Raw genomic sequence first — 27,943 nt, 5'->3', positions numbered from 1 at the left:
CAGCGATTTAATTACCAAAAAACAAACTGTTCAACAACCGTTACATGCTGCGGCGTCTGACCAATCGACAGGACAGCATGAACTCCACCTCGTCGGGCAACAGCAACGCCAGCGAGCGCAGCAGCTCCAGTGGCAGCAGCAGCGCCGGCGAAGAGTTGCACAGCCATCTAGGCAGCAACTCTATGAACAACAACAACAACAACAACAACGGCAACAACGATTTGTTGTTGCCTTCCACATCACCCGCTTTGCCGCTGTTTTGTTTGGGCAACTCATTTCCGCACATCGACAGCGACGAGGAGGCCACAGATGCCGGCGAGAAGCGTCAATCTCTGGGTAAGTGTACCAACTACATATCAACGTATACGTAATATGCACATTCACATTACGCATACGCCGCATACTCCATACAACAAGTGCAACTCCGGTGCTTATCCTTGTCTCTCTGCTCCACAAAACTGGGCGTTGTTTAGAGTTATTTGTTTTAGCCGCAAGATCTGCAATCGATGCCAGCGCAATTTACAGTCTCAGCGCGCAATTGTTGTATGCAAATCTTAAGAGGGGGAGGCCACGCCTCCCCACCGCCCCACAGTACTCAAATATTCAATTAAACGCCCTGCGGCCAAAGTGTTGAGCTCATTTCTCGCTCTGCACTAATAGCACCGTTTAGATAGTCCGCCAAAAACAAAATTTAGCGTCAATTCGAATATAATTTCTGTGCATAAATTTGGCAACATTTGATTCAATTAATCGCGCAATGAGCGCCTGCAATCAGTTGAGAATTTTCTAGTGAAAGTACGATCGCCTTCTCTATCTGGTTTGTTATGATAAATTGTACTTCTTTTTGATAAATTATTATGTTAACTTTCGCTGTGTAGTTAGCTTCTTCCCGCTGAGCTGTTGAGCTGATTCATATTTCTCTGCACTTTCTTTGCTCTTAATTGAACTTTTAATCAAGTGTACTGAACTTTAAAATCAGCGAAAACATTTTATAAATAAATCACTCTAGTATTTATTTCCTATTCTTAATCCATACATATATGTATGTACTTCGATAGCTTTTTGTCTTTATGATCTCGAAATTGTTTTGATTTAAAAGCAGCGAAACTTTTCGCTAATCTAAACAAGCAGTTGAGAAAGAAAAAATAAGCCAAATATTTTACAATTTTTTTATATTATTTTAAATTTATTCCCTAAAAAATAAGTTTTCGTTATGACTTTTCAGAAAGAATTTTAATTTAAATCATAAAATTTTTTCATGAATTTCGATGAAATTTCGATTAAATTCGATTTTTTACTATTATATTTTAAAAGCTTTTGAAAGAATTTCCATTTAGCACAAAAGTTGTTCATAAATTTAAACGAACTTTAAATAAATGAAATAAGTTTCTAAGATTAATTTTTATAATTGTATTTTTAAAGCTTTTGAAAGAATTTCTATTTAAAATCGCAATATTTTTTAATTATTTTAAACAATCTCTTGTAAAATTATTATTTTTACCTCACAATTTTGTGCACTGATTGCTGAAAGATTCGATTTTTAATCTGTAAAATTATTTAATTTGTTAAACACAAATGTGATAAATAAAATTAACTTAAACTAGCTGTATTCAGAAATATATTGGGTATTTATGGCTTAATAAATCAGCTTAGGTTGAAAATTTGACAAATAAAATGAAAGTGATTTAGCTGTGGTTGAGATTTTACGTTTTAAATTCGGTAAAGTTTATTATATCTTTTCATTATTCCAGTTATATTCATCCATATTTTTGTGGCTTAACGCTCTTGAAATAATTTTGATGAGCAGTAAATTGATTTTTTAATGATCAGTAGAAAAGAAAACATTTCTCTATCTTTTTCAACTTTTCTCATGATGCTCCCAGACTAGTTTAATTGATTATTTAACTGCTACTTTGCAGATTGTCTCTCCATAAAAGTTTATTAGCAACGATTTTAACGATCAATTCTCAGCCGCTTTCTCTATCGTTCGTTCGATAACTGATTCGATTTAATTGTCAAATGTAAATTCGTCGTGAATAGTCGAGATATAATGTGTTTCAGAACCGATTGGGAATGCAGCAAACAGCAGTTGTCCTGGACCTGCCTCATGCTCAATATTGTGATTGTGGTAAGATTGGCATTCGCAGATTGCAAACAGCTTTGAACTGGATTGAATTTCGCAATCTTAGCGCAGTATCTGATTGTGGGAGTATTGTTTCAACATGCCTATGTGCTGATCAAACTGGGGCCAAACTATGAATTCGCCTCACTCTTCACGATGCTCTCGTGGATCGAGGGCATCTGCAGTTTGGTGCTGTTGGTGGACACGATCTTTGTGATGTGTGGCACAGGGAATCTCTTTTTGGTGGTAAGAAAACGAATAAATGTCGGTCTTTCTTTCTTAGTTTTTCACTCAAACAAAACTTAGTCCATAATTTTGGGCTTCTTGCTGAATTCTGTGCTCCTGATTTCCGGCAGCTTTTCGATTATCGCCTATACGGATGCCTATGTTGTGGTGCGCGGTTTCTTTAGCGAGAGACTCTACTATTATGAGACCACACACGAGTGCTGTGGTATCAATGGACCCCAGGATTATGGTGTGCCCATTTCGAACGATACGATTCCCCTTTCGTGCTATAAACATCGCAAAGCGCTGCCCAAAAATCTCTATGAACGCGGCTGTCTTTATGCCGCCTATGACAGCTGGTTCTGGTTTATATTCTCGAATTGCTATTGGTTTGCTTTTGTTCTCATGATTGTCGATATCGTCTGTCACTTTAAGCTGCGGCAGCGTCTCTAAGAGGGAATATCGAATGTCATCAATATCACTTGCTCTTAAATTATGGCTAATACACAAAGTATATGTCCAGGCGGTAAATGAAACCACACACTCGCTGTGTGTTGTATCACAGTTGCAGCTGAGTTCAGTTCAATTCAGTTCAGCTTGCGACTAGAATGCGTCGACAACGCCCACGGTTACCGTTCGACCACAAAAGCCAACAAAAAAAAAGCTATTAGCCATTAACAACAACGGCCCACAGCATCCGCCAGGCGTTGGTTAACCACAAAATATCGTTGTCTTTTCGCTGCCGCCAACAACAACAACAACAACAAGAAGCAAGCAGCTACAACCGTGCAAATGCCTTTTAATTTGTCAAAGCCTAAAATATGAAAATTAAATGAGAAACCAAAGCAATGCACTGTGCACAGTGGAACCAGTTTGCCAAACAATCTACCGAACTGACCCTTGTCAACTTAACATATGTTCGGCCAGCATTTATTATGTGGGGAAAAGATATGGAAATCTAGCAGATAAATCATTGAAATGGGCAGCGGCTAGTTAGAGAGAAAACAATATCTTAGCTGATAGAGTTTGATAGATACAAATATACGAGTGTTGTTTTAGTTGACATGCTGTGAATAACGATAAATATCTTTTTTAATTATGTAGTTTTATGAATGTCTTATTGAATTCTTCCACTAAAAATCTGCTTAAATTTGAACAGCTTAAGTAAAAAACGACAAATAGGCCCTTAAAATTCATCTAGAATTTTAATAAAGTTTTCGTAATTCAGCAAATAATTTTATTATACATATTCTGAATGTGATTTTTGTTAATAAGAATTTTGAGAAATAGATTAACAGCTTCATTTTATTAAGCTCTTAGTATTCAGGTTCCCAAATTTGTTTCCAGTATTCAATTTATATTAAATAATAGAGCAATGAAAGCATTACAATATTTTTATAAATTAAATTTCCAAAAAGTTTAGATAATATTGTTTTTGGTTAGCTGGAACATTTTAGGAAAATAACAAAATTCACTAAAAAATTATATAAAAATAATAATGAAAAGATTCCACAGTGTAATATATGTGAAATCTAAGGATAAATGAGAAGTTCATTGAGTAGTTTTATTAGCGTTTAGTACATAAATTATTAATCTTTACTACAGTTGTTTATATTAAACATGGAAATGAAAGCTTTGTAATCTTTATTCAATAAATTTAGGGGTTTCTTGCTTTGTTTGACAATCTATTAAATATTTAATGTAGCAGTATATCGATATACCAAATATAACCTTCGGTATATTAATAACTTTTCAAGAAATAAGTGCAAGATATATACATAAATAACAAAATATTTTATGCTATGTACAAAAAGCAATTACGAAAGACAAGATCAAATAAAATCCCAGTCAATTGCTGCTCTAAGATCTTTGGTCAAAGATGTAAAATAAATTCGATTGGCAAATTGGCACTGCATTGGTGCAAGGGTCACTCCCAAGCCAACTGACTATATCTAAAATATATATATATAGGAGGAGGGGGAGCAGATATGCTAAGTGGAGAGCTCGTTATCTGATCCCAGTGTGCAGCGGCAATGGAATGCGATCGACCTGAAGTCGCATTTTGGGTGTGTGTGTGTGTGTGTGTGTGGGTGCAATTTGCAAGCGGGCATAAATCAGCTGACAAGTGCGGGGGCACACAACTGTGGCAGCAGCAACTATTGGGGTATTGAATTACGTACTTATGCATGCAACAGAGCAACGTGCAGCGTGCAACCAGCACCTGGCATTTGTATTCGCACCACAATTCAAAGCGGTGGCCAACAGGTGGTGGCGACTCTTTTGGTGGTGCAACCAGGTGGCAGAATTTCTGCAGACGCTGCAAAGTGTCGCATTTATAACAACTATAAAAAATATCCAAATTGTCGCACGCGAAAGTGGCGACTCCAAATTTATGATTGCAAACGAGTTTTCCGAAATGCCACGCCCCCTTTTATTTTGTGTGTGGGGGCTACTGTGAAGCTGTGGCTATGGCTGTGGCTGTCGCCAAATTAATCAAATGACATTATTATGCAAAGCACGTCGCACGATCCTGAACCAGTTTTTTCAAGGTTTCCTTCGAGCGTTTAAAATGCAATTAACCCATATCGAACTATGCTATATATAAAATATAATATTAATACTTGTCACTTGTTGTATTTTTTGCTTTTGCAGCGTTGCAGACGGAGAGAGAGACAGCGTTGGAGAGGGAGACAGAGACGGAACTGTTGCCGCCCAACTCGATCAGTGAATTGCCCGAGAAACTGTTGAACAGCGGCGTCTATTTGCCAGGTACTTTCCATTTTTGCATAATTCTAGACTTTCACTACAACTAACCAACTAACTAACTAAACTAACTGTTCGCTTATAAATATAAATTGGAAATTTGTTAACGCCGAAATGGAAAATCATCAAGCAACGCCCCTTGATTTTTATTTTATGTGTTTTTCATGCCCGCCAGGCATGCAATTGAACTTCAAATTCAATTTGCATTCGTTTCAATTCGTTGCGATGTGAATTCACCTATTCAAACTCAAACTCCAATTCAATTCAATTAATTCACACACTTTTTCGCACATTAACGCGGCGTGTCGACACTCGGACCACCCAGCGAGCAATTCACATAGCATTCGAGTTTGATTTCCATGCGATCGCATAACCAATATCGATTCCATTTTCATTTCCATTTCCCCCTCTTTTTTTCGCAGGCACACGCACCCTCCAAGGCGACCCACTTGTGCATGTGGATGGCGATGCTGTGGCAAGCGCGGGCCTCAATTGCTATGAGCTGGCCACTCTGTTGCTCTACTACAGCACCATACCGGAGCGCAGGTGAGTTTGCAGAAAAAAAGACACACTATTGAAGGGGGTACCTCAACCCCGCCCCCGCCCTCCGTCTTTGTTGCTGCCCCCCTCTCAATCAGAATCAGGCAGTTTAATGTCAAATGCAAAACGCATGGGAATGAGCACAACAACGAGGCAGCTGCCTGCTCTTCAGCTTCAACACAACAAAGCGACTCAAGATGAAGACGCAGTGGGTGGAGGTAGAAGTAGAAGAAGAAGCAGTTTATAGACTCACAGCCCATCCATATTTACGAGCAGATATGCAAATGTGCAGTTAATGCCTGACCAACCAACCAAGAGCCAACTTTGCATGGCGCTGGGAAAAACGACAACGACGACGGCGCTGCACTTAAGCCTTTAAGATGTTATATACAGGAGGGATAGGGGAGAACTCGATTTGGCCACAAGTAGAGCTCTTCCCCAACACATCTGTTCACTCGCTCGGTCGTCGTCTGGCTGTCTGGCAATCAGGCAGTCGAACTCATTGCCACAGCAGAATATGCATGCCAGTCAATTTGCCACTTTGGCTAAAAGGAAACATGCAACAAGAACAACCAGCGAGCAACTAGCAACTAGCAACAACAACAACAACTGTACAACAACAACAACAACAACATCGAACAGCACTTGTGTTCAATGCTGAGAACTTTGCCACAGAAAATAGAACAAAAGCCTCAGTCTAAAAGTCGATAACACTGCGCTACAAAAGCGTCAAACTTTGAAGATTTTACACTCCAATTGAGCCGACAAATAGATAAGCTGGCATTATGTCCACTTACCACCATTTCGCCTTATAACATATTAGAATATCAGTAATCTTTCCAAGTACTTTGCATTGCTATGAACTGTCGGCTTAAGTCTTTTATGAATAAGAGATTGCCTCTGGGATCTCTCTATCAAGAGAGACTAGAGTATTAGTTCTATTCGTATGTGATATAACGGGAATGAAATTAATTGATATCATTTTAAACTTAACATAATAGCTTTTGCTAGAAGATAAAATAGTGCAGAATTTATAGTATTTCATTTATATTCTTAAAGATAGAAATCTATTCTTCTTTAAGATATTAGCTAATGTGGAAAAAGTATAATAAATTTTAGCGAAGTTACTTTAAACTTTGAGCAAAAAAATCTATTTATTTTCACACTTTGCCAGCTGTTAATTCTGCTTTTGTGAATGAAGAGTTCTTTATTTAATGAAAGCATTTAAATTTAATCGCCTACGCGTGTTATATAATTTTATGAGAACATACTATAGTTGAGTTTTGTCTTTTAACTTCTTTAAATGCTCAGCTTTTTCAAAGAAAAGAACTCAAGTTCATTGCCAACAGATTACAGATTACAATGTAAGCGTCCTTTAAATGGACTGCAATAAATATTATCTCATATCTTGGAGAACTTAATTCATTTCTTTCTATTTATTTTCACAGTTTTTTGGTTAATATTTTATCTTAAGCTAAGTTCTGCATAATTGAGAGACAATCATCAATTAAATAGCTGCATTCAGTCTAATCTAAATAATTATATAACACAGCGGGCATAAAATTTATGACGTACTTTAAAAAATGACTAGATTTTTCAATGGAAATTCTCTAAAGTAGTTTTGGTGAAAATACATATTAACTTTTAACTTATATTCAGAAGAAAACTTAATTAATTTTTTATATTTATTTTCACACCTTTTTGTCTTCTGCTTTATCTTAAGCAAAGTTCTGCTTAATTGAAAGACAAACATAAGCTAAATAGCCGCTTTAAGTCCAATTAAATAAGGAAGCGCAATTTATTATGCTTTTAAATAAAACTTAGATTTTCTCTCAGGATGTGCAGTTATCTAAAAGCCTAGACATATATAATTAATTTTTTGAGGATATATTATCTGCATAAAGTACTTTATGAGATGCGTCACTTATGCAAGGCTTCCTTTAAATGAGTCCAAATAAATCTAAGCTCACATGTAACATAACAAAAAAGGGCATAAGCTCGTAATTAATCTTTTTCAAGTCATTCACATTTGCGGAAGATGTTCAAGCTTTATTATCAAGATAGCCCTAGACTAACACAATGTTTTCTTCTCGAGAGCTTATCAAGATAGTCATGGGTTAAGCTGAGCTCTGTGTTCTATAGTGTAATTTTGAATTCTAGTCGCTGTCAGGCAACAGTTGTGTGTTGGCTCTATTAAAGCATGGCAGACACGTCGCTTGAGGGACTGTGCTCTTTCGGCTTCCCTTTGTAGAGCAAAACCGCAGAAGGAGACAATGAAAGACAGAGAGGGAAGAGTTGTGTGTGATAGAGATACAGAAAGAAAGAGAGCGAAAGATCTTTGCTGCAGGCGTATGAATGATTTTTTCAGACAGATTCGTGACACTTTAAATTTATGATGTGAACTTTAGTGGCCCAGCAATGAAATGTTGAATGGTTGTGTGTTGTGGTTGTTGCTGTTGTTGTTGTTGCTCCTCCACACGATTCCTGGAAATATGAGAATAATCTGTGAAATCTAAATCGACATATGAGAACACACTCGTTGGCCACTTACTATACTAACATATACATAAATGCTGGTTCGCTGGCTGGCTGGCATTCCCCCATTCCAATACACAATTCTGATTCCCGTTTCAGCTGCATGTTAATTGCTTCAATGCCAATTGATAAAATGCGGCCAAATCGTGTTAGAAAACTTTGACAAACATTTGCGCAGCAACGCAGCGCAAAAAAAAAAGATCTGCACAAGTCATACGAAATTCCAAAACTGGCACAAACTCCAGCCTGTCTCTGACTGATGACGATGACACTAAAGACTTTACAAGTTGGACTCGGACAGCCACTCAGTCTATGTCTTCTTCTTCTGCGCTCCTCTCACTTGGTGGAAACTCCTCTCTCTCTCTCTCTTCTCTCTTCAATGGCGGGCCTGGCCAGCCTCAGCCATTGACATTATTTGCGTTTTGTTTGCCGACATGTGTAAGGTATTCATTAGCTCGACTGTCTAAATCCGAAATGCCAGTCGACAGACGACAGACGAGCGCAGCACGCAAATATTTAATATTTGAGCTGAGTAAAGTTTTCACCAAAGCCACAAGATATACGAGTGTGGAGACCCAGACTGACAGCAGTGTCAACAAACAGACTGCAAGTCGAAGCGATGTTGTTGTTGTTGTCGTCGAGGCTTGATCTATCTAAAGAGAAAAACTTACATCATCCCACTTTGGGCCATGGGCCCATTTGACCCTGTCACAATGTGAGCCAGCTCTATGATGATGAAGGCTTCACTGATGTTGTGTCTTCTCTTGTCTTGCCTTGTGCCTTGTCTTGTCTTGTATGTCTTTTCTCTCAGTGTGTGACAGCGTGCAATTAAATTTGTTTTTATGGGTCTGCAGCAGTACTTCTGGGAATATCTTTAAATGCCGCCTGCCGCCTGCAACGAGTGCGAAAGGTATTAATATGCATGCCCGCGCATAATACATAATACAAATAAGACTGGTAAAAAGAGTATAAAAGAAAGCTCGGGTTACACACGAGAGCGACCCCAAAGCGAGGACTCACTCACACTTTATTGCTCTTTCTTGCATTTTCATATCCTTAGGCAAAACTGACAACTAAAACTGACATTAGATCAATTTTATGCTGTGTTGCATGTTATGTTTGGCCAATAAGATTTTTTAATGTTATTGCTATTTTACATAAATTGATTATGATTTTTCGTTTTTATAGCCCATATTTATCGGGTTGCATGCAAAAGCAATAAAAAGATTCATGACTTTAAAGTGTTGTAAATGCCATTTGAACAACAGACCTTTTGGGCAAACTTCCCATATTCAAATGCAATTTTAATGTTGTCCGTTTTTAAGTCTTTAAGCTGTGAATTGGGTAGTCAGATATTCAATTTTCTCTGGTAAATTGGCAAATGGGTTTTTTTTTTATTGACACTCCAGCCAATTATAATTACATGGCAAACTTAATAAGCGCTTACAATGTTACAGCTGTAATATAATTAAAATTCATTAGCCGCAGCTAAAAAAAAAAATTTAAATGATTTCTTTATGTTCAGACTATCAACATTTTACAATTCAATAGAGTTGCTGTTATATAAGTAAATTGTTTTGTTGTATTGAAGATGTTGTAACCGGAAAAACAACAATACTTATACCTAAAAATGCAAAGAAGTTAAAATTTTTCTAATGTATTAAAATAATATTGATTATTTAAAAGTAATAATTTCGGAAGTTTAACATTTTCTTTGTTACTTTAACAGACGTCTTAATCATCATTTAAATGTTAACCTTCACATAATTCGTTACAATTTTCTTTTATGATTAAACGGACAGTCAATGTTTATGGTATAAATCATTTTTGTTTTCGTCAGAAAATCTCATTAAAATTAAACAATTTCTTAGTGGTAACATTTTTCTGTGATTTTTGCTGATTTCTTAGTTTATTATATAAAACATTTCTAGTATATTTTAATAACAATATTTATATGTAAAAATTCTAGGCAATTATTATGATAACAGATTGCTTAATAACATTTGAATGCTATGCTCGCTTATTTAACAGTCAAGCAAAAAAAACATTATTTTAGTCAGGTAACAATTTCTTACCATTAACATTTTTGTGCAATTTTTACAGACTCTCTAATAACATTTGCATGTTAAGTTCAGCTTAACAGTCATTTTAAGCTGTTTCATCTCAGCAATATTTATTGCATAAAAGTACTACATAGAAACAGTTTATTAACTTAATAATATTAATTTCAGCACTTTAATATTATGTTAACAGCTTTGTTACTTTAAGAGATGGCCAAATAACATTTAAATGTTTTGACTTGAACATGAACTTTACATCTATGCTCTTTTAAAATTAAAATTCTATGTTTCGCTTGTTTAAGAACTATTTTGTAATCATTATTAACATTTTTGGTCCCTTTAAAAAACATCACCTAAATTAAAAGGTTTTTTAACAATAATATTTCTCTACAGATTTATCAGATTGTGTAATAACATTTGCCTGTTATTTTCGCTTATTTAACAGTATAATAGGCTATATTTACTGCATAACAACATATCTGCTCTCCTCATAAAATCATATTTATGATTAATGTAACGATTTTTGGACATTAACATTTTCAATGCTTTTTCAACATACTGACTAATAACACTCGCAACCCATTTTCTTCTGATCAGTTAACTTTAAGTGTCTGCTAAACTTTATTAAGCTGACAATTAGTAAATCGTTGAGAGTATTTACGACGGCAGAGTATAGAGAATTCATTGTTGAACTTCTCATAAATCTTGTGGCAGCTTTAGCGCGTTGTGTGTTGTGTAGGTTGCTTTCAAATTGAAATGCCAAACGCTTTTGATGGCCGTGTGCTGTGTGCTGTGTGTGTGCGGCATCATTAAACTCGAAACATGCCAGCGATGATGATGAAGCTGAGCCAAAGCCCGCAGTTAGCTTGCCACTTGTGGCAGCAGCAGCAAGCAGCGACCTGCCGCATGCGCATTGCGTGCAAATATCAGCTAAAATGCGGACTCTCTGACGGGGGTGGATGGACTGCTGTGAGAACACACAACACACAGGCATAACTGGCTAACAAACTGTTTGACTGACTGCTTGACCGACCGTCGCTGACCATTTTGCTGACTCGCTGGCTGGCATGCATTTACAGTTAGCTGCAGCTGGCTGGGGGCAGCGCAGCGCAGCTGGATAAAAACGCTTTTTGGGGTAAAGTGTTAAGGCAAATGCGGCTGTTGGGCATTTTATTAATGCGCTGCTGCAGCAGCTGCCATTAGCGGCAATTTTCAATTTTTATTTACGCTGATTAAAAGTGGCTACCAACTTGTCATATTTACTGCCCGCCGCCGCCTGCCTTTTGATATACTTTGAAGGTACAGTGAACACTCGTAACAAGGAGTGAGAAGGCAGCTTCCAACCAAACACACATCACATTCACATCGCATCTACTAGTTGCAGAGGCAGAGGCCGCTTATTGCCAATTAAGCTGAACTTGTTTTGGGCGTTGCCATCGCGTTGGTTCTGCTTTAGTTGCAGTTGCAGCAGCAGCAGCAGCAGCAACCTGCCACATCCACAATTTACACCATACACATTTGACGTTGTTGTTTATGAGCGCCTGACCATGCACTTCTTACCGTAAACTCATTGCATTTTAACTTGTGTATTTGCAGCATTGCAGCCCATAAAAGTACACAACAACAACAGCAGCAACCACAACAACAACAACAACTGAAACCCGCCCAGCAAACATTTACCATTTTAATTGCCATCGAGAAGTCGCAACATTTATGCGTAATCGACTTAATTTGCCAAAGTCTCAAACTGTTAAGCAAGCAAATTGGCAATTGTGAAATTTTGGCCGTTTGTCTCGATGCGAATTTGCTGCAATTGTGCAACCAGCAGCAGCAGCAACCACAGCAACAGAACAGCAGCAGCAATAGCTGTGATCAGCCGGTAAGTTCAGCGTCTAACCTTTGGTGCGATTGCACCACAAAATGAAATCATTAGGAGGGCACTCCGTCTAGGTTGACGCCCCACAGCACCCAATTAAACCGCTTTACATGGCCAGCAAAAACAACTAAACAAAACACAGAACTTACCTGGCCACTAATGACGCTATTTTTTGTTTTCTTCCAAACACACACACACCCGCACACAGGAGGCATCGCCATCATCGTCATCGTCGCATTTGGTTAAATTCATTAGCGTGGACCAAGTCACGACAAGTGTTGCGCCATCGCAGTTGCCGCGCGGTTTGCTCCGGGGCCAGCATCATCACGACGCTGTGAAGTGGCGCGAGTTCTTCGCCCAGCTTGAGGCGTTCCAGCGTCAATGCTCCGCGGCCGGCGGTCGACTTGTTGCCGCCTTGAGTGACATACGCGCTGCCGATTTGCTGGGGCTGCCAACGCGACGACAGCTCTACGGTCAGCATCGTGCCCTCAGTCGTGCCCTTATGGACTCGCAGCTGCACAATTTGCGCAAGCGTGGCGCCACACAGCTGCAGCGCCTCCAGGAGGCAGCCAGTGCCATCAATGCGCCACCAGCAACAGCTTCAGTTGCTGCCTCTGCCTCTACCCCAAGCAGTTGCAACTCGGATGCTGGCCATAAACTGCGGAAGGTGACGCTGCTCTACAGCGAAGTGGATCGTGCCGCACAGCGCCTCGAGCAGTTGACGGAGCAGCGACGCGAGCGTCTGCGGCAACTTACTCGCCAGCGTGCCCTCGAGGATGAGATCAATGAGGTAAGTCATCAAATTGTTATTGCATACTTAAAGTATCTCAGTTATGTATTTCAATTTTTAGTGGCAATTGCTGTTAAAAGTTGCTCAATTTTTTCTTATCGTTACGTATTTAGAAGTGGGGTTTATAACAGCAGAATAATACCACAGTTACGAAATTTATGACTAATTCACAACTTACTCAATACAACTGGGATTTCTTAATAACAAATTCACGTAAACATAAATAGCAACAGAACTTACGCAAATACTTTACCATAAAGCTAATCGATATTATTCCTTCTAAGTTCAAGTCTTTCGGAGTAACTCTTTGTTTTAAGTATTTGTATTATAGTATAATGAAAATTAAAAAATTTCATCAATTCAGATTACATTCTGAAACCGAGAATCATAAAATACTGACCGATAATTTAAATCATGTTTCAACAATATCACGAAATTTTAAATGTCTAAAGATTTTCAAAGTTGCAAATTTTCTGTATTTGAATTTGAATATACGCAGCAATAATTCAGCAATTTAGGATTTGACATTAAAATAGCAAAGTGTATCGAATATTAATTAAAATTCATTTCATAGTTCGATTCATTTTATTAAAGATATTTCATTGTGTTAAAGTCCAATTTTTCGTAATACAGTAATTTTAAACTCCACATAATTTCTGACTTCCATACAAAATTCGAGTCTTTAAGGCACACATTATACTCAAAATTTCTTCAATCCAAAGTTTGGTTTCTAAGCATTTCGACCATGTTTCTGATGAACTCATGAATATTATTGCCACACGTATTTGATGTGCACTCAATTGATATGCAGGCAACGTGTAGATGTTGAGCCCGAAGAGTTGTTGGACTTGATGATAACAAGAGGAGTTTAATGAGCTGGCAACATTTTGTGTGTGAGACTGGCGACAGGAAATGCGGCGTCCACATACGAAATGCCAAATGTATCTGGCAGATACGCGGCAACTGCGAATGGGACTGCGACTTCGACTTCGACTGACATTGTTAATTGAATATGCTGTGCATTTAATGTTGGCTTTATTAATTTATTACGCGCATCCGCTTAATGTGAGCAACGGGTTCGCTTAGCCAATCGGTAGCCAATGGCTGCTTGATTTGGCCATCAGCTCAAAGCTCTCAGCGTCGCTTTTGCTTTGGCTTTTGCAGCCAAATGGAGCCGTTAGATAAGCCTGCCAAGATTCGAGAGTGTTTCGCAGTGGCGCATCTGCGAATCACAGTTGCAGTTGCAGTTGCAGTTGCTGCTTTTGCCATTTCCTGGCATTTTAATTGACTTGTTAATGGGCAGCATGCAACAGCAGCAGCAACAGTTGCTCTCAAGGGCTGCAGATGAATGGCTTTCCATGATCATCTGTCTGTCTTGGGCTACCTTTAACCCTCCTTTTGGCCCCTTTGCCGCATGTGGCATGTGGTATGCATAATTGAGCACGCACGCACCCACAACTTGCAACTGCAACTGCAACTGTCTCTGGGCGGTAGCTGCAAACCTGCAGAGAGATGCAGCTCTCCTCAGTGGCGTTATCTGGCCTGGGTAATCTCGACTCTCGGCGGCGCTTAATCAGCGCCAATGACAGTTGCAGCAACGCCCAACGTGAGCTCCCAAAGAGCTCCGTTGCAGTCTCCGCTAATGCAATTTCGCTGATTAATCACAATAATTTGTTGTGGGATTAGTTAGCGCAGTCATAAAGGAAGACTCCAACTCCAACTCCGTACTCGTCTCGTATGCATTGCAGATGCGTTTACATATTCGTCATACTTTCGCGCTACTATTAAGTTTTGCCATTATTATTATGATTGTTGCATGTGAGCCTGCCGTTGATGTTGCTGTTGCTTCTGCTGTTGGCCAAAAAAGTATGTCAAATTGCAAACACACGACAGACACGCAGCAACAGCATCAGCAACAACAGCAGTAAAAGATACGTAGATACTTGTGTACTTGTGCGAGTATCTCATAGATAAACGGCTCCTGGATCTTCAATTTCATTTAATAATTTGCGGAAATTGGCATTTAACAATTTGCAGCGCCTTGTTAACCGCTTGCTGCTTATTTGATTTTTGTCGGATTTCGAATTTCAGTTTTCAGTTTTTTCGACATTTATCACACGCTCCTCCGCCTCAGGAGTAAAAGATATATGTGTGCGGCCATTTATCAAAAAAGCTAACTTGGCTGGGGCCAAAAATTGAATTTTAATTGCCGACGAAAAGTTAATGAGAAAAGTGAAAGCAAGGTTAAAGAAATTAAATACATTTCGTTTTTTTTGCGATTTTTCAATCGATTTGCAATACGCGCTGAGCAACTGAGAGCTGCCCATTGATTGCTCCATTGATGGCTCATTTCATTAGTTTTTCATTCAAAAGTAGTTCAGCTATAAGACTGACGCATTGACTGACTGACTGACTGAAAGACTGGCTATCTATCTGCCTGTCCATCCATCCATCGAACTCTCTAGCTCTCCTTCTCTCACTCTTTTCTATCTGTCATATCGCGATCGCCGCTAAAATTATACTAAAAACTTACTCTAAACATTTAACACCAACACGCTTTCAATTAAAAGGCCCCTCGTTGACAGCTCCCAATTTTTTATTGCCGTTTGAAGTTGAGTTGAATGCTCTAACTTGTTTGCCAAGCATTGTTAATTTGTCATTGCGCATAACCAAAAAAAACTTTGCACAAATAATTGGCGTGGGAAGACGCACAATGTCTATAAATACATTTAATGATTTATTTAACATCATTAAGTTGTGATTATGTTGTAACGCACAATTTGTTGCGTCAATTGCGATTTTACACCTGTGATTGCTTCTTTTGTTTGCAATTGTGTTTTGGCATTATATGTAGTAATGTTTTTAAGCTTTCAATTATCATATGTTGCTAACATCATTCATTTTAAAATAAATTTAATAGTGTTGAGTCAGAGTATGTTATTATTGTGACTTTAGGTAAGTTTATAAAACATAGTAACAAGAAAAAAATAATTTTATGTCTATAAAATTGAAGACAAAACATAAATTCTTAAATCAAAAACTAAAACTCTTTACATAGTATTGTTTTTTAAAGATAGCCTTTACATAGAGTTATCAGAAACTTATTAACACATTTACAGAAAACATTTTGATATGGATTCATTATATGGAATTTACAATTTTATAATTCAATTTTAAATAAACAAAGAACATTTTATAATGAAGATTATATAGACAACAACCGTCACAGAGGACCTGTAATATTTCATCTTATTAAACTGAAGTACAAAAGCAACTGAGTAACAATTGCAAATTAATTATTTGGTTGCAAACGCAGAACTAAATATATCTAGAATTGTGCACTGATAGATTAATTTGTATTATGAATTGCTTGCTAAGTATCCCATTATTTTCTATAGGTAAAAACAAGAATATTCTATAACCAGTTCAGCTCATTAAAAGGTTTTCTGTAAGACTTTTTAATCATGTCTATAGTCAGTTTATTAGGTTAGCCAGTAATAAGTTAATCAAGTTGGCTTTATGTTGACGATCAACTTGATTCCCAAGAGTGTGTGAAGAAAAGTGTATTTGTTGTGCGGTGGCCTTGATTTGCTTAATTAAATCAAAACGTTTATGTAGTTGGCTAACAAACCGCAACTAAACTGAGCCAAACGCGAGCTTCAAGCTTCGAGTTGCAATTCCAAATGCGAATGCGAATGCGAATGTGCAACGTCGCCACCTAACAAATGTCGCTGTCGTCCATTAGGCGCGCATTCAAACAAGGTGCGAAAAAAGATGCCGCCGTCGCCATTTTGTTGGGCTGCAGAAAGAGAGTTAATAGAGAAGGGGAATACAGAGAAGAGGGAATAATGACAACTACAACATCAACAGCAACAACGACGACGACATCTACGACTACGACGACAACGACGACAACGACGACATTATGATGCGATATGCGATATTATATCTAAATTGTTGATCGGCTGCATTACTCGGGGCGGGTAGCGGGGCCAAAGCACAGCTCCAGTTATGGCCACAAGTGTTTGCGTTGGGTGTTGCTGCTGCTTTGGCTGCTGCTGTTGCTGGTGAAAGAGTTGACGCGTCTTGGCCGATAGCTGCATGAAGATACCGATAAAAATACACACAAACAAATAAACAGACAAACAAACGAACGCTGACGGTGAAATTGGATTTGTTTTTGGGGCTGTGGCGCTTTCTTTGACTCCATCGTCGTCGTCGTCGTCGTCTTGGCTCGTTTCTGTTTCTTTCTTCAAATTAATTTGCGCGCGCTGTTGGCGGCGGCTTTTGTGCAATGAAAACTATGTTTAATTGTTTCGCGCCTTCACAATATCCCAGAAGCAATAGACGCCGACAGCAGCAACCATATTATCTCTCGATGCCAACAGGGAGCTGATGAGCTGACCACAGTCTAAATTTGCGAGCAGCGACAAGTTTGTGGCGCGGAAGCAATGCGCAGCTTATTTATGGCCTCTGACATTCGAACCCCAAAAGTCGCCGAGGTCCCGTGGAATGTGGTGGCAAAGCTTGACTTGGTTTGCCTTGTCTTAGCTTGCATAACTGCAGCTGCAACAGCAGCCAAAGAGGCAGCAGCAACAGCATTTGAGAACGGGCTAGAATTTCGGTCAGGCAGCGAAAACTGGCCATGAAATATGAAGGCTTATTTAGTGTCGACAGTGCCGAGAAGAAGAAGTTTCGCAAAAGGAAGACGAAGACGAAGATCAAGACCGAGTCCAAGACCAAGACCGAGACCGAGTGAGACCCATTCACAGTGGCCTGACTTTGGCATTAATAATAGCCGCGTGTATTAACCCTCGCAGCAGACACACATCTTCGCTTGGGATGTGGGATCTGGGATCTGGGACTCGATGGTGGTAGTGGTGGTGGTGGACTCGACTGCCGCAAGTGCCGCCAAGTGCTGCAACCGGTTGATGCATGCAAATTCGCCACGCGAACAAACAATGCTTCAGCTTCAGACTCTGCCTCAGACTCAGCATCATCACAGCTGCAACTTCATCTGCTGACTCTCTGACTCTGACTCGCTGTGTGTCATCAATGTAGACGTTAATCATACGCTTAGCTTGGCAGACATTGAGTTGCCCAAGGCAGTGCAAGTTGCCGCCTAGAATGTCTGCATCTGCATCTGCATTTGTGCATAGTATTTATTGAATTAACCAAGAGAAGCCCCAACACACGACTTGACTCGGCTTGACTTGACTTGACTCTCCTCATTCTCTTCTTCAGGTGGAGTGACAGCGAACAAAACGTAATTGTTGTTCGGCGGCGACATCGTTTGGGGCATGTCAAAATGTAACTGTCGTATTGAGTTTGACATGTTTTTTAACACTAATTTTACACGCATTTTTAGAAATCGTCAACTTCATCAACAGCTGTCATCATTTTTTCCCCTCTCTCTCTCTCTCCGCCGCCTTTCAACCGTCGCGTCGCGTCACGTCCGTTCCGTCTTTGATTCAGACGCGATAAGCTGCAGTCACTGTCACTGCCACTGCCCCATGTTGCCAGTGTTGCACTTGCTGCTGAGTAAAGCGGCTTTTCGCCTGCATGCAATATTGTCACCACATTAACGTCTTGGCCTTTTGTGGCCACAATTTATGACTGTTGTTGCATGTTGCGTCTCCCATTCCCGAGTCTCTCTTGGGGGATTTCGGCTTCGAAGTTTTTTTTTTTTTTGGGTTTAACTATGAGGCGTGTTTATTATTTTTTGTCTTTGTTGTTCGTTGCATTGGAAAGTGAAAAATAACTAAAATTGTAATCTCCTTTTCGCGTCAAATAGTTAAACGAAAATTGCTTTATTATACATACGTCTCATTGTAGTTCACCAAAAAAATGCAGCCGAGCGTGCCACAATTTCAGTTTCAGTTGCAGTTGCAGTGGCAATTGCAGTGGCATTCATTCACTCTCTTAGTCAGTCAGTCATGAGGGTATTTTACATTATTTTTTTATTAGTGGGAGGGGCTGCAAATTTGTTTAACGATGCTGTTAAAATCATAAGCAAACTCTCAAATTTCCATTTCATTTTATAGCTTACTTTTTCCAGATTCCATATTTCCACTCGCATTTCAATCGTAAAAATCCTAAATTTAAAATAATTTTTTTTCAATTTTTCTTCGTTATTCAATAGGTTAATTAGGTGTCGTATTAGCTGTGCATGTTTTAATGTGCTTTTGGCTAAAAAGCTCGACACGCTCATTTTACAAAAGCTTGCAAAGCTTTTGCGGAGTTTTTGTGATGTTTGATTTATAATTAGAAAAGGAAATTTACGTTAAATGTTGTTAAAGCAAGTTGTGAAATTCATTGAATGAAAGCGATCAAGTGATAAAGTTTATAATTATTATCAACTATCACGGCGAAAATGACAGAACAGAAAATAATAGTGAGTATTTGATATATTTATCAAAAGAATTAATAGTACATAACAAAAAAAGTTGAACATGAGACTTTAATTTAATCAAATTAAAATCGTTGTTTAAAAAAACTGAATATACAGTAAACATTTGAAAGGATATTTAAATAATTACAATAAAAACATGTGAGAAAGCTACAGTCGAGTGTGGTCGACTGTGAGATGCCGCTACCCATTTTGAATAAATCCAAAATAGTGCGGTATAATTTTAAAATATACAAAAATAATATACCGCAAAAACATTAATAATTAACCAAAGTACATTATTTCCACTTTCTTTAAGTGAAGAATCCGAAATGAGAATTACAGAGATATTTAAAAGCTAACAATTAAACAAATATAAAAGAATTATTGTAAATAATAAAAATTTATGTAGAGAAATCTTAAAAATTTCCAAAATCCCAGTTAAAAAATACACAACTTTATTTCTATTTTTACTCCTTTAAGGAAGATTTCAAAAATTAATTGATTTGTTAAGAAACACTTTTGTTTCATAAGGTGTCTTAACGTTTATTGTAGAGTTTGCATGTTATTTTTCTATTTTATTTATTTGCACTTTGATGTCCCACTGTAAAATATTTTAATTCGCAGTGGTCACAGTTTGCGCATTAGTTTATATATATATATATTTTATTCGAAAACATAAAGCCATAACTCAAAGGTTAAATTTGTTTTTAATGTGCTTTCGTGTTGTTACGGCTTGGCTTGCAGCGTGTTTGATATGTTTCCACTTAAAGTGGCAAGATACATGTTTAATGTCTCACTTGCCGTACACACAACATTCCACCCAGTTGCTTCACCCTGAACAGAGTTCGAGAGAGAGGGAGATAAATGCAGAAAGAGAAAGAGAGAGAGAGAGGATCAGAAGTGAAAGGGAAGGGGCACACTTATCGTCATCGCTATAGTTTCTGAGTAACTGCCATAAATTAGTTGGCGAAATGACTAGACACGGCCGTTAAAATAGTATAAGTAAAAAATAAAAGAGAAGTGGAGATAAGCAGCTGTGGATAAGACGAGAACACGGCATGAGGAACAAATTAACCGAACATCAAATGAGACACTCCGCGAATGTCGGCAAAATGTGGCAAATGTGGCAAATTGTAAATGGGATACGCATATCATTTAAGACGTACTTTGAAATAAATTACACACGGGCCAGAAGAGACCACAGCGCGAGGCAGAGACAAATGCAGACACAAAACACAAAACTTAAATCCCCCCCAATAGCTGTCGGAATTTTCTATGATAGTAAACAGCGACAACAACCACAGCAGCAACAACAACTACGACAACAACAGAGCCAACAACTTTGTTAAGTGTCAAAATAAATTCGATATTGTGGCTTAAAAAATGTTTATGGCTGTGAGATAAATACGCGACATTTGCGTAAATTACACGACAGCAGCTACAGCAGCGGCAGCAACAGTTGCTATGGACACCACTGGGAGCAACCACGCAGCAGCAAACAACAACATAGTTGTTGCAACAGCCTGGTTGCTAGGGATGTTGTTGGTGTTACTGTTGCTGTTGTAGGTGTTGCATGTGTTTTATGGTGCATGCGATCAACTTGTTAAACTGTCACGTTAAATTTGCGTTTTATGTCACAGCAATGCCAACAGCAAACAACTGCAACAGCAACTATTCCGACAGCTTCTTCTAAGATGTGCCGATCCACAGTAGAGTGCAGTCAACTCCCCCTGCTGCGGTTGCGGTTGCAGTTGCTGTTGCTGTTGCAGCGTTATCAGCAGCCACAGGCAACAAAAGACAACATCCGCTGCCAGTGGCAAATAGAATCAGTTGACGCAAGAAATATGTAGTCAAGCTTATCAGAGAGTGTATGAAGGAAAGAAGAGAATAGCAAAAGATAGTCAGTTTCTTCTTATTTACTTAGCTAAGCAAATTGAAGCAGGCAACTGGAATAGCAACCACAACAATTGCTGCCTGCTGCTCTCCAAAGTGGACATTTATTTGCGCTAGCTAATTGTTTTGATTTGATTGAATTGAATTTCATTTCGATTCGTTTTGTTTTCATTTTCATTTTTCATTGCCTGCCAAATGCAGAGCAGCGCACTGTTCGTGAGCAATTGCTGACTACGATGATGATGATGATGAAGTGCGATTGCCAACGACAACCACAACCACAACGACAACGATTGCTCGTCGCTGGCCAACGTTGTGAGCAACAGTTGCAATTCAGCGCTGTCTCGGGCATGTTGTTGTTGGCGGCCCGCTTTTAATTGTTATCGCATTCTGAGCTCGATTCGCGCAATGATTACTTCCCCCACCTCCAGTCGATCCCCCGCCTCTCGCTCCCGTTCGCCATCACCGAGAGAAACAGCTGGCAGCCAGCAATTGGCTGCCCAAATAGCCAACTATGTGAGTGAGTCATCATCGCTTTAACGTGCAACCAACTGAGACTTCAAGTTGAAGTTTGAAACTTTTGTTTCTATTATGGTTATTTTCGTTTGTTTATCGCATCATTCGATGATGATTTCACTTGCAACCAGCAACCAGCAACAAGCAACGCGCAACGACAACTTCAGCTTCTTTCCGGCTGCAGTCTTATCGCCTGTCATTAAGCATTTCATTGAACCAGCGATTTAGTAAATCAATTAATTTATTTATTATTGACTTCTGCCTCTATTGATGTCTGCGTGTGCGTGTGTGCGTGTGTGTCGGTGTGTGTGGCAATCGTTGAGAAACAATCTCTCAAATGGCAGCGTCCAATAAAAACTAAAAAAGGCCTTGCGCCCCGTCATGTAAACAATGCTAACTGCTGAGCCGGCTCTCAAATACAGGGTGTGTTTGCAACAAAAAGTGCTGTGCAAATTAAAACAAATAAATCATAATTCTCAAATTCATATGATTCACAATACAAAATGACAAAGGCTTTAAAAAAATGAATGCGTAATTAAAATTTCTATAATGGAAACCATAAGAAACGAGCTATAGAAAATGCTCGAAACAAAATCTGAATACAATTAATAAATTCGATTAAACAATTATTCTGAAATTTGGTAGACCTTGAATAATTTGCATAATAATGGAAAAGTTTTACTGTAATCCAATTAAATTGTTTGAATTATTGTTTAAAATACTTGCAATATTTATATTATGTGATTCAATTTGGATATAATTAATTCCTTACGTACAAAAAGCTGCAGAATAAATAACTTATAATTATAAATATATAATAAAAAAAAGTAAACCCAGAGAAGAGTAGCTCAACAAAATTTAAGAACAGAAAGAACTCTTAGAAAAGCAGATCAAATAAATTTGGCTTAAACAAATACTCCTTATTAAATTGAAGTAATTTATGATTCCCAATTAATTAAAAATTATTTATAATTTTTTTTCTGTAATCAAATGATTTCAATTATGACAGTTATTTTTATATTTATGTATACTGATCTTATAAAAATTCTTCTTATTTTTAAATTTATTTAACAGTTTTATGTTTTAACAGTTCTATAAAACAATTCAGGTTCGGTTTTCAATACAAAGTAAATCTAATACAAATCACTTCAATTTAATAAGCAGTTTTTCTTAAAATCAAATTTATTTAATTCTTGAAAAGCAGAGTTAAAGCAGTTGCACTTTAAAACATTTCCAATTAATTCTTAATAAGCTGTGAAGCTAACTCAACTCCCTTGAGGAAATTTCTTAAATCGAAAAAGGCAACTCGATTATCAATTTCAATTAAGCGCATTGGCAACACCCTGTATATTACTCGCTCGGCATTATTCGTGCATATGGCCAAGTCTGCCATATCTGATGAGCATGAAGAGCGCGATTCCAACTCGCAGTCGGAGTCGGTGCACAACTGAGTCGCTGTCTCTCTTTCTCTCTCTTTTGCACTGCTGATTGTGCGGCAAACTGTGAAACTGGAGCAACTGGCAGCATATTCATTCATTGGGGAGGACGCAGACATAGACATAGACATAGTTTGTGGTAGCGTAGTCGTAGTCGCAGTGGACGTGGACATGCCCCCAAAAGTGGCTGGGGCACATTATCGCAAAGCCAAAGATCGGCAGAGACAGAAACCAAAAACGGAAAGTGAATGAGACGGCGGCACACGCTGGAAGCTAGTTACTTAGTGCAGCTTCCCCTCTCTCCACTCCCTCACTGCCTCCTTCCCGGGGCCATAAATCGAACTAGTGCCCGTCCCTGGCCCATAATTCGTCGCATCATCGATTGTATCAATTCAATTGGACGCAGCAGGTGATTAAAAATTGGTTAGAGCTACAAAATTATCAATGTGAGATCGTTGATTGGCTCGTGGTCGTTGTTGTCGTCGTCGTCTCTGTCCTCTCTGTTGTTGTTTTCAATACCTTTGGGAGCTTAGCGTTTGTAAAATACCCGTAGAGGAATCATTTTATTTGATTTGTGCCCGATTGGTTTTTAATTTGTAAAGTGGAGGCTAATTAGATCGAAGCGTCGATCGTCGATTGTCGATCGTTGTTTTGAATTTCACTTTTCATCGTTGGGAAATTTTTTATAGGGGATTGGACCTTGAAGTGGGCGTGTCCACAAAGCGTTTGAAGGTTCCTCGCTGATCTCAATCTCTTTAATTTTTAGGTCACCTCTTGGCTGGCCAGTGACGGTGCAGATAATTTGCAAAAGTTTGCACAGCTGCAGCTGGACAACGAGGCAACGCTCAAGGCGCAGGAACTGGAGTTTGAAAAGTACTATTTCATAGCCAGGGTAAAAAGGGAACTCCTTGGATTTCTAAAAACGAATTACAATATTTCTTGGCTTGCAGAAACACTTGGCCAAGGGACGTGATCTGCATTTGGCGGCCAACAAGATTGCCGTGCTCAGCGAGAGCGCTCGCAATCTGAAGACGGCGCTAGATCAGTTCTCCGACAAGCTGGAGAAGACACGCGAACGCATCGAAGGCGGCGCTCGATTGCTGCATCTGCTCACACAGCATCAACGCGAAACTGCGGCACTCGACGAGCTGCAACGTCTGGCCGAAGAGCTGGGCGCCACGACCCTCATCGAGAAGCATCTGCCGACCATGCGCAAAACCAGCTCGCTGCCCACAGCGAGCAGTACGCCGGGACCGGCGACATCGAAGCGTGGCAGCTATCGCTGCAGCTCCGGCAATGGCAGCTCCTTCGATGGGGCAACCGGCGCTGGGAGCAGTAGTCACTGCAGCTGTTGGCGCGAGAGTCGCAATCTGGAGGATATGGATGAACCCGAGGAGGAGCATGACAACGATTGCGATGCCGATGCTGATGGCGAGGAGCAGCAGTCAAAGATTGCCGACTCTGGGGTTGGTGTCTGCGACAATTGCGAACGCAATCCGAAGCTGGCGCGCATCTGCTCCTGTCAGAGTCTCAACGAGAAGAGGTGAGTTAACGAACGCTAATTCTAAGCATCGCCATGCTAAAGTGCAGCACTCTTCTTTGCAGTCACGATGAGCTGCTCGAGGACGAGTGCTTTGACCGTCCGACGAAGCGCTACATGGACATGCATTCGCCCATGGAGGCGAATGCCCATCTTCAGTGCCATGCCTCCAGTTTCGAGCTAACCACACTGGAGGAGCTCAGCTGTTTGGAACCAAAAATACAAAAGTAAGTAGCAACAATATTTTATTTAATGAGGCTACAATTCATTTGAAAAACTTTACAATTTGAAAGGAACCCTGTGATATTCCGTTAGCAACTTATAAATAATAAAATTTGGTGATGTTATCTTAAGTATTCTCTATGAAGTAGGAGCTAATATAAGCTGATAGACAAAGGAACAAAAGGAGGGGAAAAAAACCGATTCAACAAAAAATTTCATTTTATGTAGGACTTGCAAAAATTATTACTGAGTATTGTGCCACTATAATTTGTTTAACTCTAAAATCTAGTATTTTATGTAAGCTACAAATGGTACGAATATATCGAGTCCTATTTACGAAAATAACAAAAACACCTGAAATCAATTTTGCAGGCGAAACTATTTTAGATTTTGTAAAGTCTATTGATACTTCATGATAGACCAATATATGTGCAATTATAATGTAATATTTCTGGTTCATATTATGTTGGTATTTATGAGCAGCTTTGCTTTACAATGGAGTAGAAAATATCGCTTCTTTATATTTACAAATAAGAATCGAAAGCTTAATTTATTTTCAAAACTCTGAGCTACCATTTATCTTTACTTAAATCTCCCATTGTTATCCACAGAACGCTTCTATTGATCATGCGCGAAATGATTGGTACCGAACGCGACTATGTGCGCTCCCTCTACTATGTCATCGAGAACTATATCGACGAGCTGCTGCGCGAGGACATCCCACAGCCGCTGCGTGGTCAGCGTAATGTGATCTTCGGCAACATTGAGAAGATCTTTGAGTTTCACAACTCGCACTTTCTGGGCGAACTGGAACGCTATGAGCGTAATCCTCTGAAAGTGGGAGCTGCTTTCCTGGAAATGGAATCCAAGTTCTATCTGTATGCGCTTTACAACAAGAACAAGCCGAAGAGCGATACACTGCTCAGTGAATACGGCAGCTCGTTCTTCAAGCCAAAGCAGCTGCAGCTGCAGGACAAAATGGACTTGGCGTCGTATCTGCTGAAGCCAGTGCAACGCATGGGCAAATATGCGTTGTTGTTGCAACAGCTGGTCAAAGCAGTGAAGAGTGTGGAAGGTGCAGCGTTGCAGGAGATTGCCGCCGATGTGGAGGAACTGCAACGGGCCGAGGAGATGGTCAAGTTTCAGCTGCGCCACGGCAACGATTTGCTGGCGATGGATTCGCTGCGCGATTGCGATGTGAATGTGAAGGAGCAAGGGCGATTGCTGCGGCAGAACGAGTTTCTGGTGTGGCAAGGACGCGGTGGCAAGAAGACGCTGCGTCAGGTGTTTCTCTTCGAGGAGCTGGTGCTGTTCGGCAAGGCGCGACGTTTTCCCGATCACAAGGTAAGTAAATGTCTATAAATGCTTTCAATATGATGTTGACAATTTTCTCCTACAGAATTTGGACATTTACATCTATAAGAACAGCATCAAGACTTCGGACATTGGACTCACAGCGCACACGGGCGATTCGACGACCAAGTTTGAGATTTGGTTCCGCAAACGCAAGCCGGACGACACTTGGACGCTGCAGTGCATGTCAGAGGACATTAAGAATGCCTGGACTGAGGAGATATCGAAACTGCTCTGGAAACAGGCGAAGCGAAATCGAGGTGAGTTTTCAATGAATTGAAGTAAAGAAATTTTATGTTAAAGTTCAACTTTTTTTTTAGAAATTCGCCTGGCAGAGATGTCCTCGATGGGCATTGGCAGCAAACCCTGCCTGGACATACGTCCCAGCCACAATCAGATCAGCGATCGCTCAATACCACTCGCTCAGCTAAACAAAAGTACGTATACGCCGAGTAGGCCACACAAACTGTTTGCTAATTACTATTCCTTATAGCACCCAAGTTGCGTCATGCTGAGCCCGGCAAGGGAAGCATGCGACGTCCCAATTCGCTCATCTCGGAGAGTTCGCTGTCCAGCGGCACCAGCACCACGAGCAGCTCCTCCATTAGCGGCGGTTGCTCCTCCTCTGTCCACGACACCGTCACCCGCCACAGCCTCAATCTCAACTTTGGCAAACTGAGCAGCAGCAGTAATGCTGTTGGAAGTAGCAACCTCAACAACACCTCTGCCACCTTGGAACTAATCAACGAGACGCAAGCGTTGAAGCTGAGCCACAGCAATGAGGCAGAGAACCGCATGAGTGCCAGCACCAGCACTCCCTCGTATGCTGGCAGCAGCCACAACAGCAACAGCAACACCAACAGCAAGAGCAACAAGCGTCAACACAAACGATCCACGACGATTGTCAGCCAGCTGTCCATGGGTATAGAGCTTGACTTGTGCTACTTCTTCTAAGGCGTTTACTTGCTTTTAGTTGTTTTGTTTATGTTTAGTTTTGTTACTTGTTTCTTTGTTTCCGTTTGTTTGTTTGTTCCCACTGTATATATACACACTCCTTCAGTATTAGTAGACAGACAACACACACACACACAACACAATCTGTATATACCCCACTCACCCATCACCTGTCACATTCACGCTCCCCGCCTAACTAGTATTTGTGTTCCCTGCATGTTCCTTTGTGTCCCCCAACCCGCAATTGCTGTATGTTAATCCTACGTATTATCAACTAAAATATGTTATTGTATATTGTGTATTCAGAAAGCGGCATACTCTCCGATATATCTGTAACGCCGGATCAGGAACATACACACTCGGCCATGGAGCAGCTGACGGGCAGCCGCGGGAGCTGGTCAACGGCATCGGGAACAGCCGCATCGATGGCCAGCACCAGCAACTCGACGGTCATATTGCGTCGCTACAAATCCTATGCGCATGCTGCCGAATCCGCCGAACCAGAGATCAATAAATAAAACAATTCTCTAGCGTATCATAATTCGAAGAAAACAAACAAAACAATGTATAGCTTTAGCAAAAAAGGAAAAAAACAAACAACAAAAAAAGAAAGGTTTCATCTACAGATTTATAGATACAGTTTCAGATTATCATATATATATATATATTTTACATATGTATACTTATTATCATTATCATTATTATTACTATTATTATTTTTGTTATT

At 39.6% G+C, this 27,943-nt stretch overlaps 2 protein-coding genes across 4 annotated transcripts; both read left to right on the top strand.

Moving 5' to 3' along the window:
• Nucleotides 1–44: 44 nt before the first annotated feature.
• LOC133840801 (kalirin) lies at nt 45–27,828 on the top strand. 2 transcript variants are annotated; one of them, XM_062272873.1, is made up of 13 exons: nt 45–336; nt 5,000–5,116; nt 5,533–5,656; nt 11,842–12,124; nt 12,330–12,911; nt 23,914–24,039; nt 24,098–24,690; nt 24,753–24,914; nt 25,521–26,253; nt 26,309–26,522; nt 26,583–26,699; nt 26,756–27,184; nt 27,523–27,828. In XM_062272873.1, exons 1-13 carry the CDS (start codon nt 45–47, stop codon nt 27,732–27,734), a joined length of 3,984 nt encoding a protein of 1,327 aa, XP_062128857.1. In that variant the 3' UTR covers nt 27,735–27,828. The 2 variants fall into 2 exon arrangements, with proteins under 2 accessions (XP_062128857.1, XP_062128858.1); XM_062272874.1 differs by lacking the exons at nt 45–336; nt 5,000–5,116; nt 5,533–5,656; nt 11,842–12,124; nt 12,330–12,911 and adding an exon at nt 21,551–21,711.
• LOC133844242 (uncharacterized) lies at nt 1,969–3,196 on the top strand. Of its 2 annotated transcripts, none has more exons than XM_062278154.1 (3): nt 1,969–2,128; nt 2,190–2,368; nt 2,429–3,196. In XM_062278154.1, the coding sequence occupies exons 1-3, from the start codon at nt 2,074–2,076 to the stop codon at nt 2,798–2,800; spliced, it is 606 nt and encodes a 201-aa protein (XP_062134138.1). In that variant the 5' UTR covers nt 1,969–2,073; the 3' UTR covers nt 2,801–3,196. The 2 variants fall into 2 exon arrangements, with proteins under 2 accessions (XP_062134138.1, XP_062134137.1); XM_062278153.1 differs by having other exon boundaries at nt 1,971–2,128; nt 2,195–2,368.
• Nucleotides 27,829–27,943: the final 115 nt, after the last annotated feature.

Source organism: Drosophila sulfurigaster, chromosome 3 (genome assembly GCF_023558435.1).
Source record: "Drosophila sulfurigaster albostrigata strain 15112-1811.04 chromosome 3, ASM2355843v2, whole genome shotgun sequence".
Taxonomy (NCBI): domain Eukaryota; kingdom Metazoa; phylum Arthropoda; class Insecta; order Diptera; family Drosophilidae; genus Drosophila; species Drosophila sulfurigaster.
Note: the sequence above shows the minus strand (reverse complement) of the source record. Positions and strands in the feature narration are given on the sequence as shown.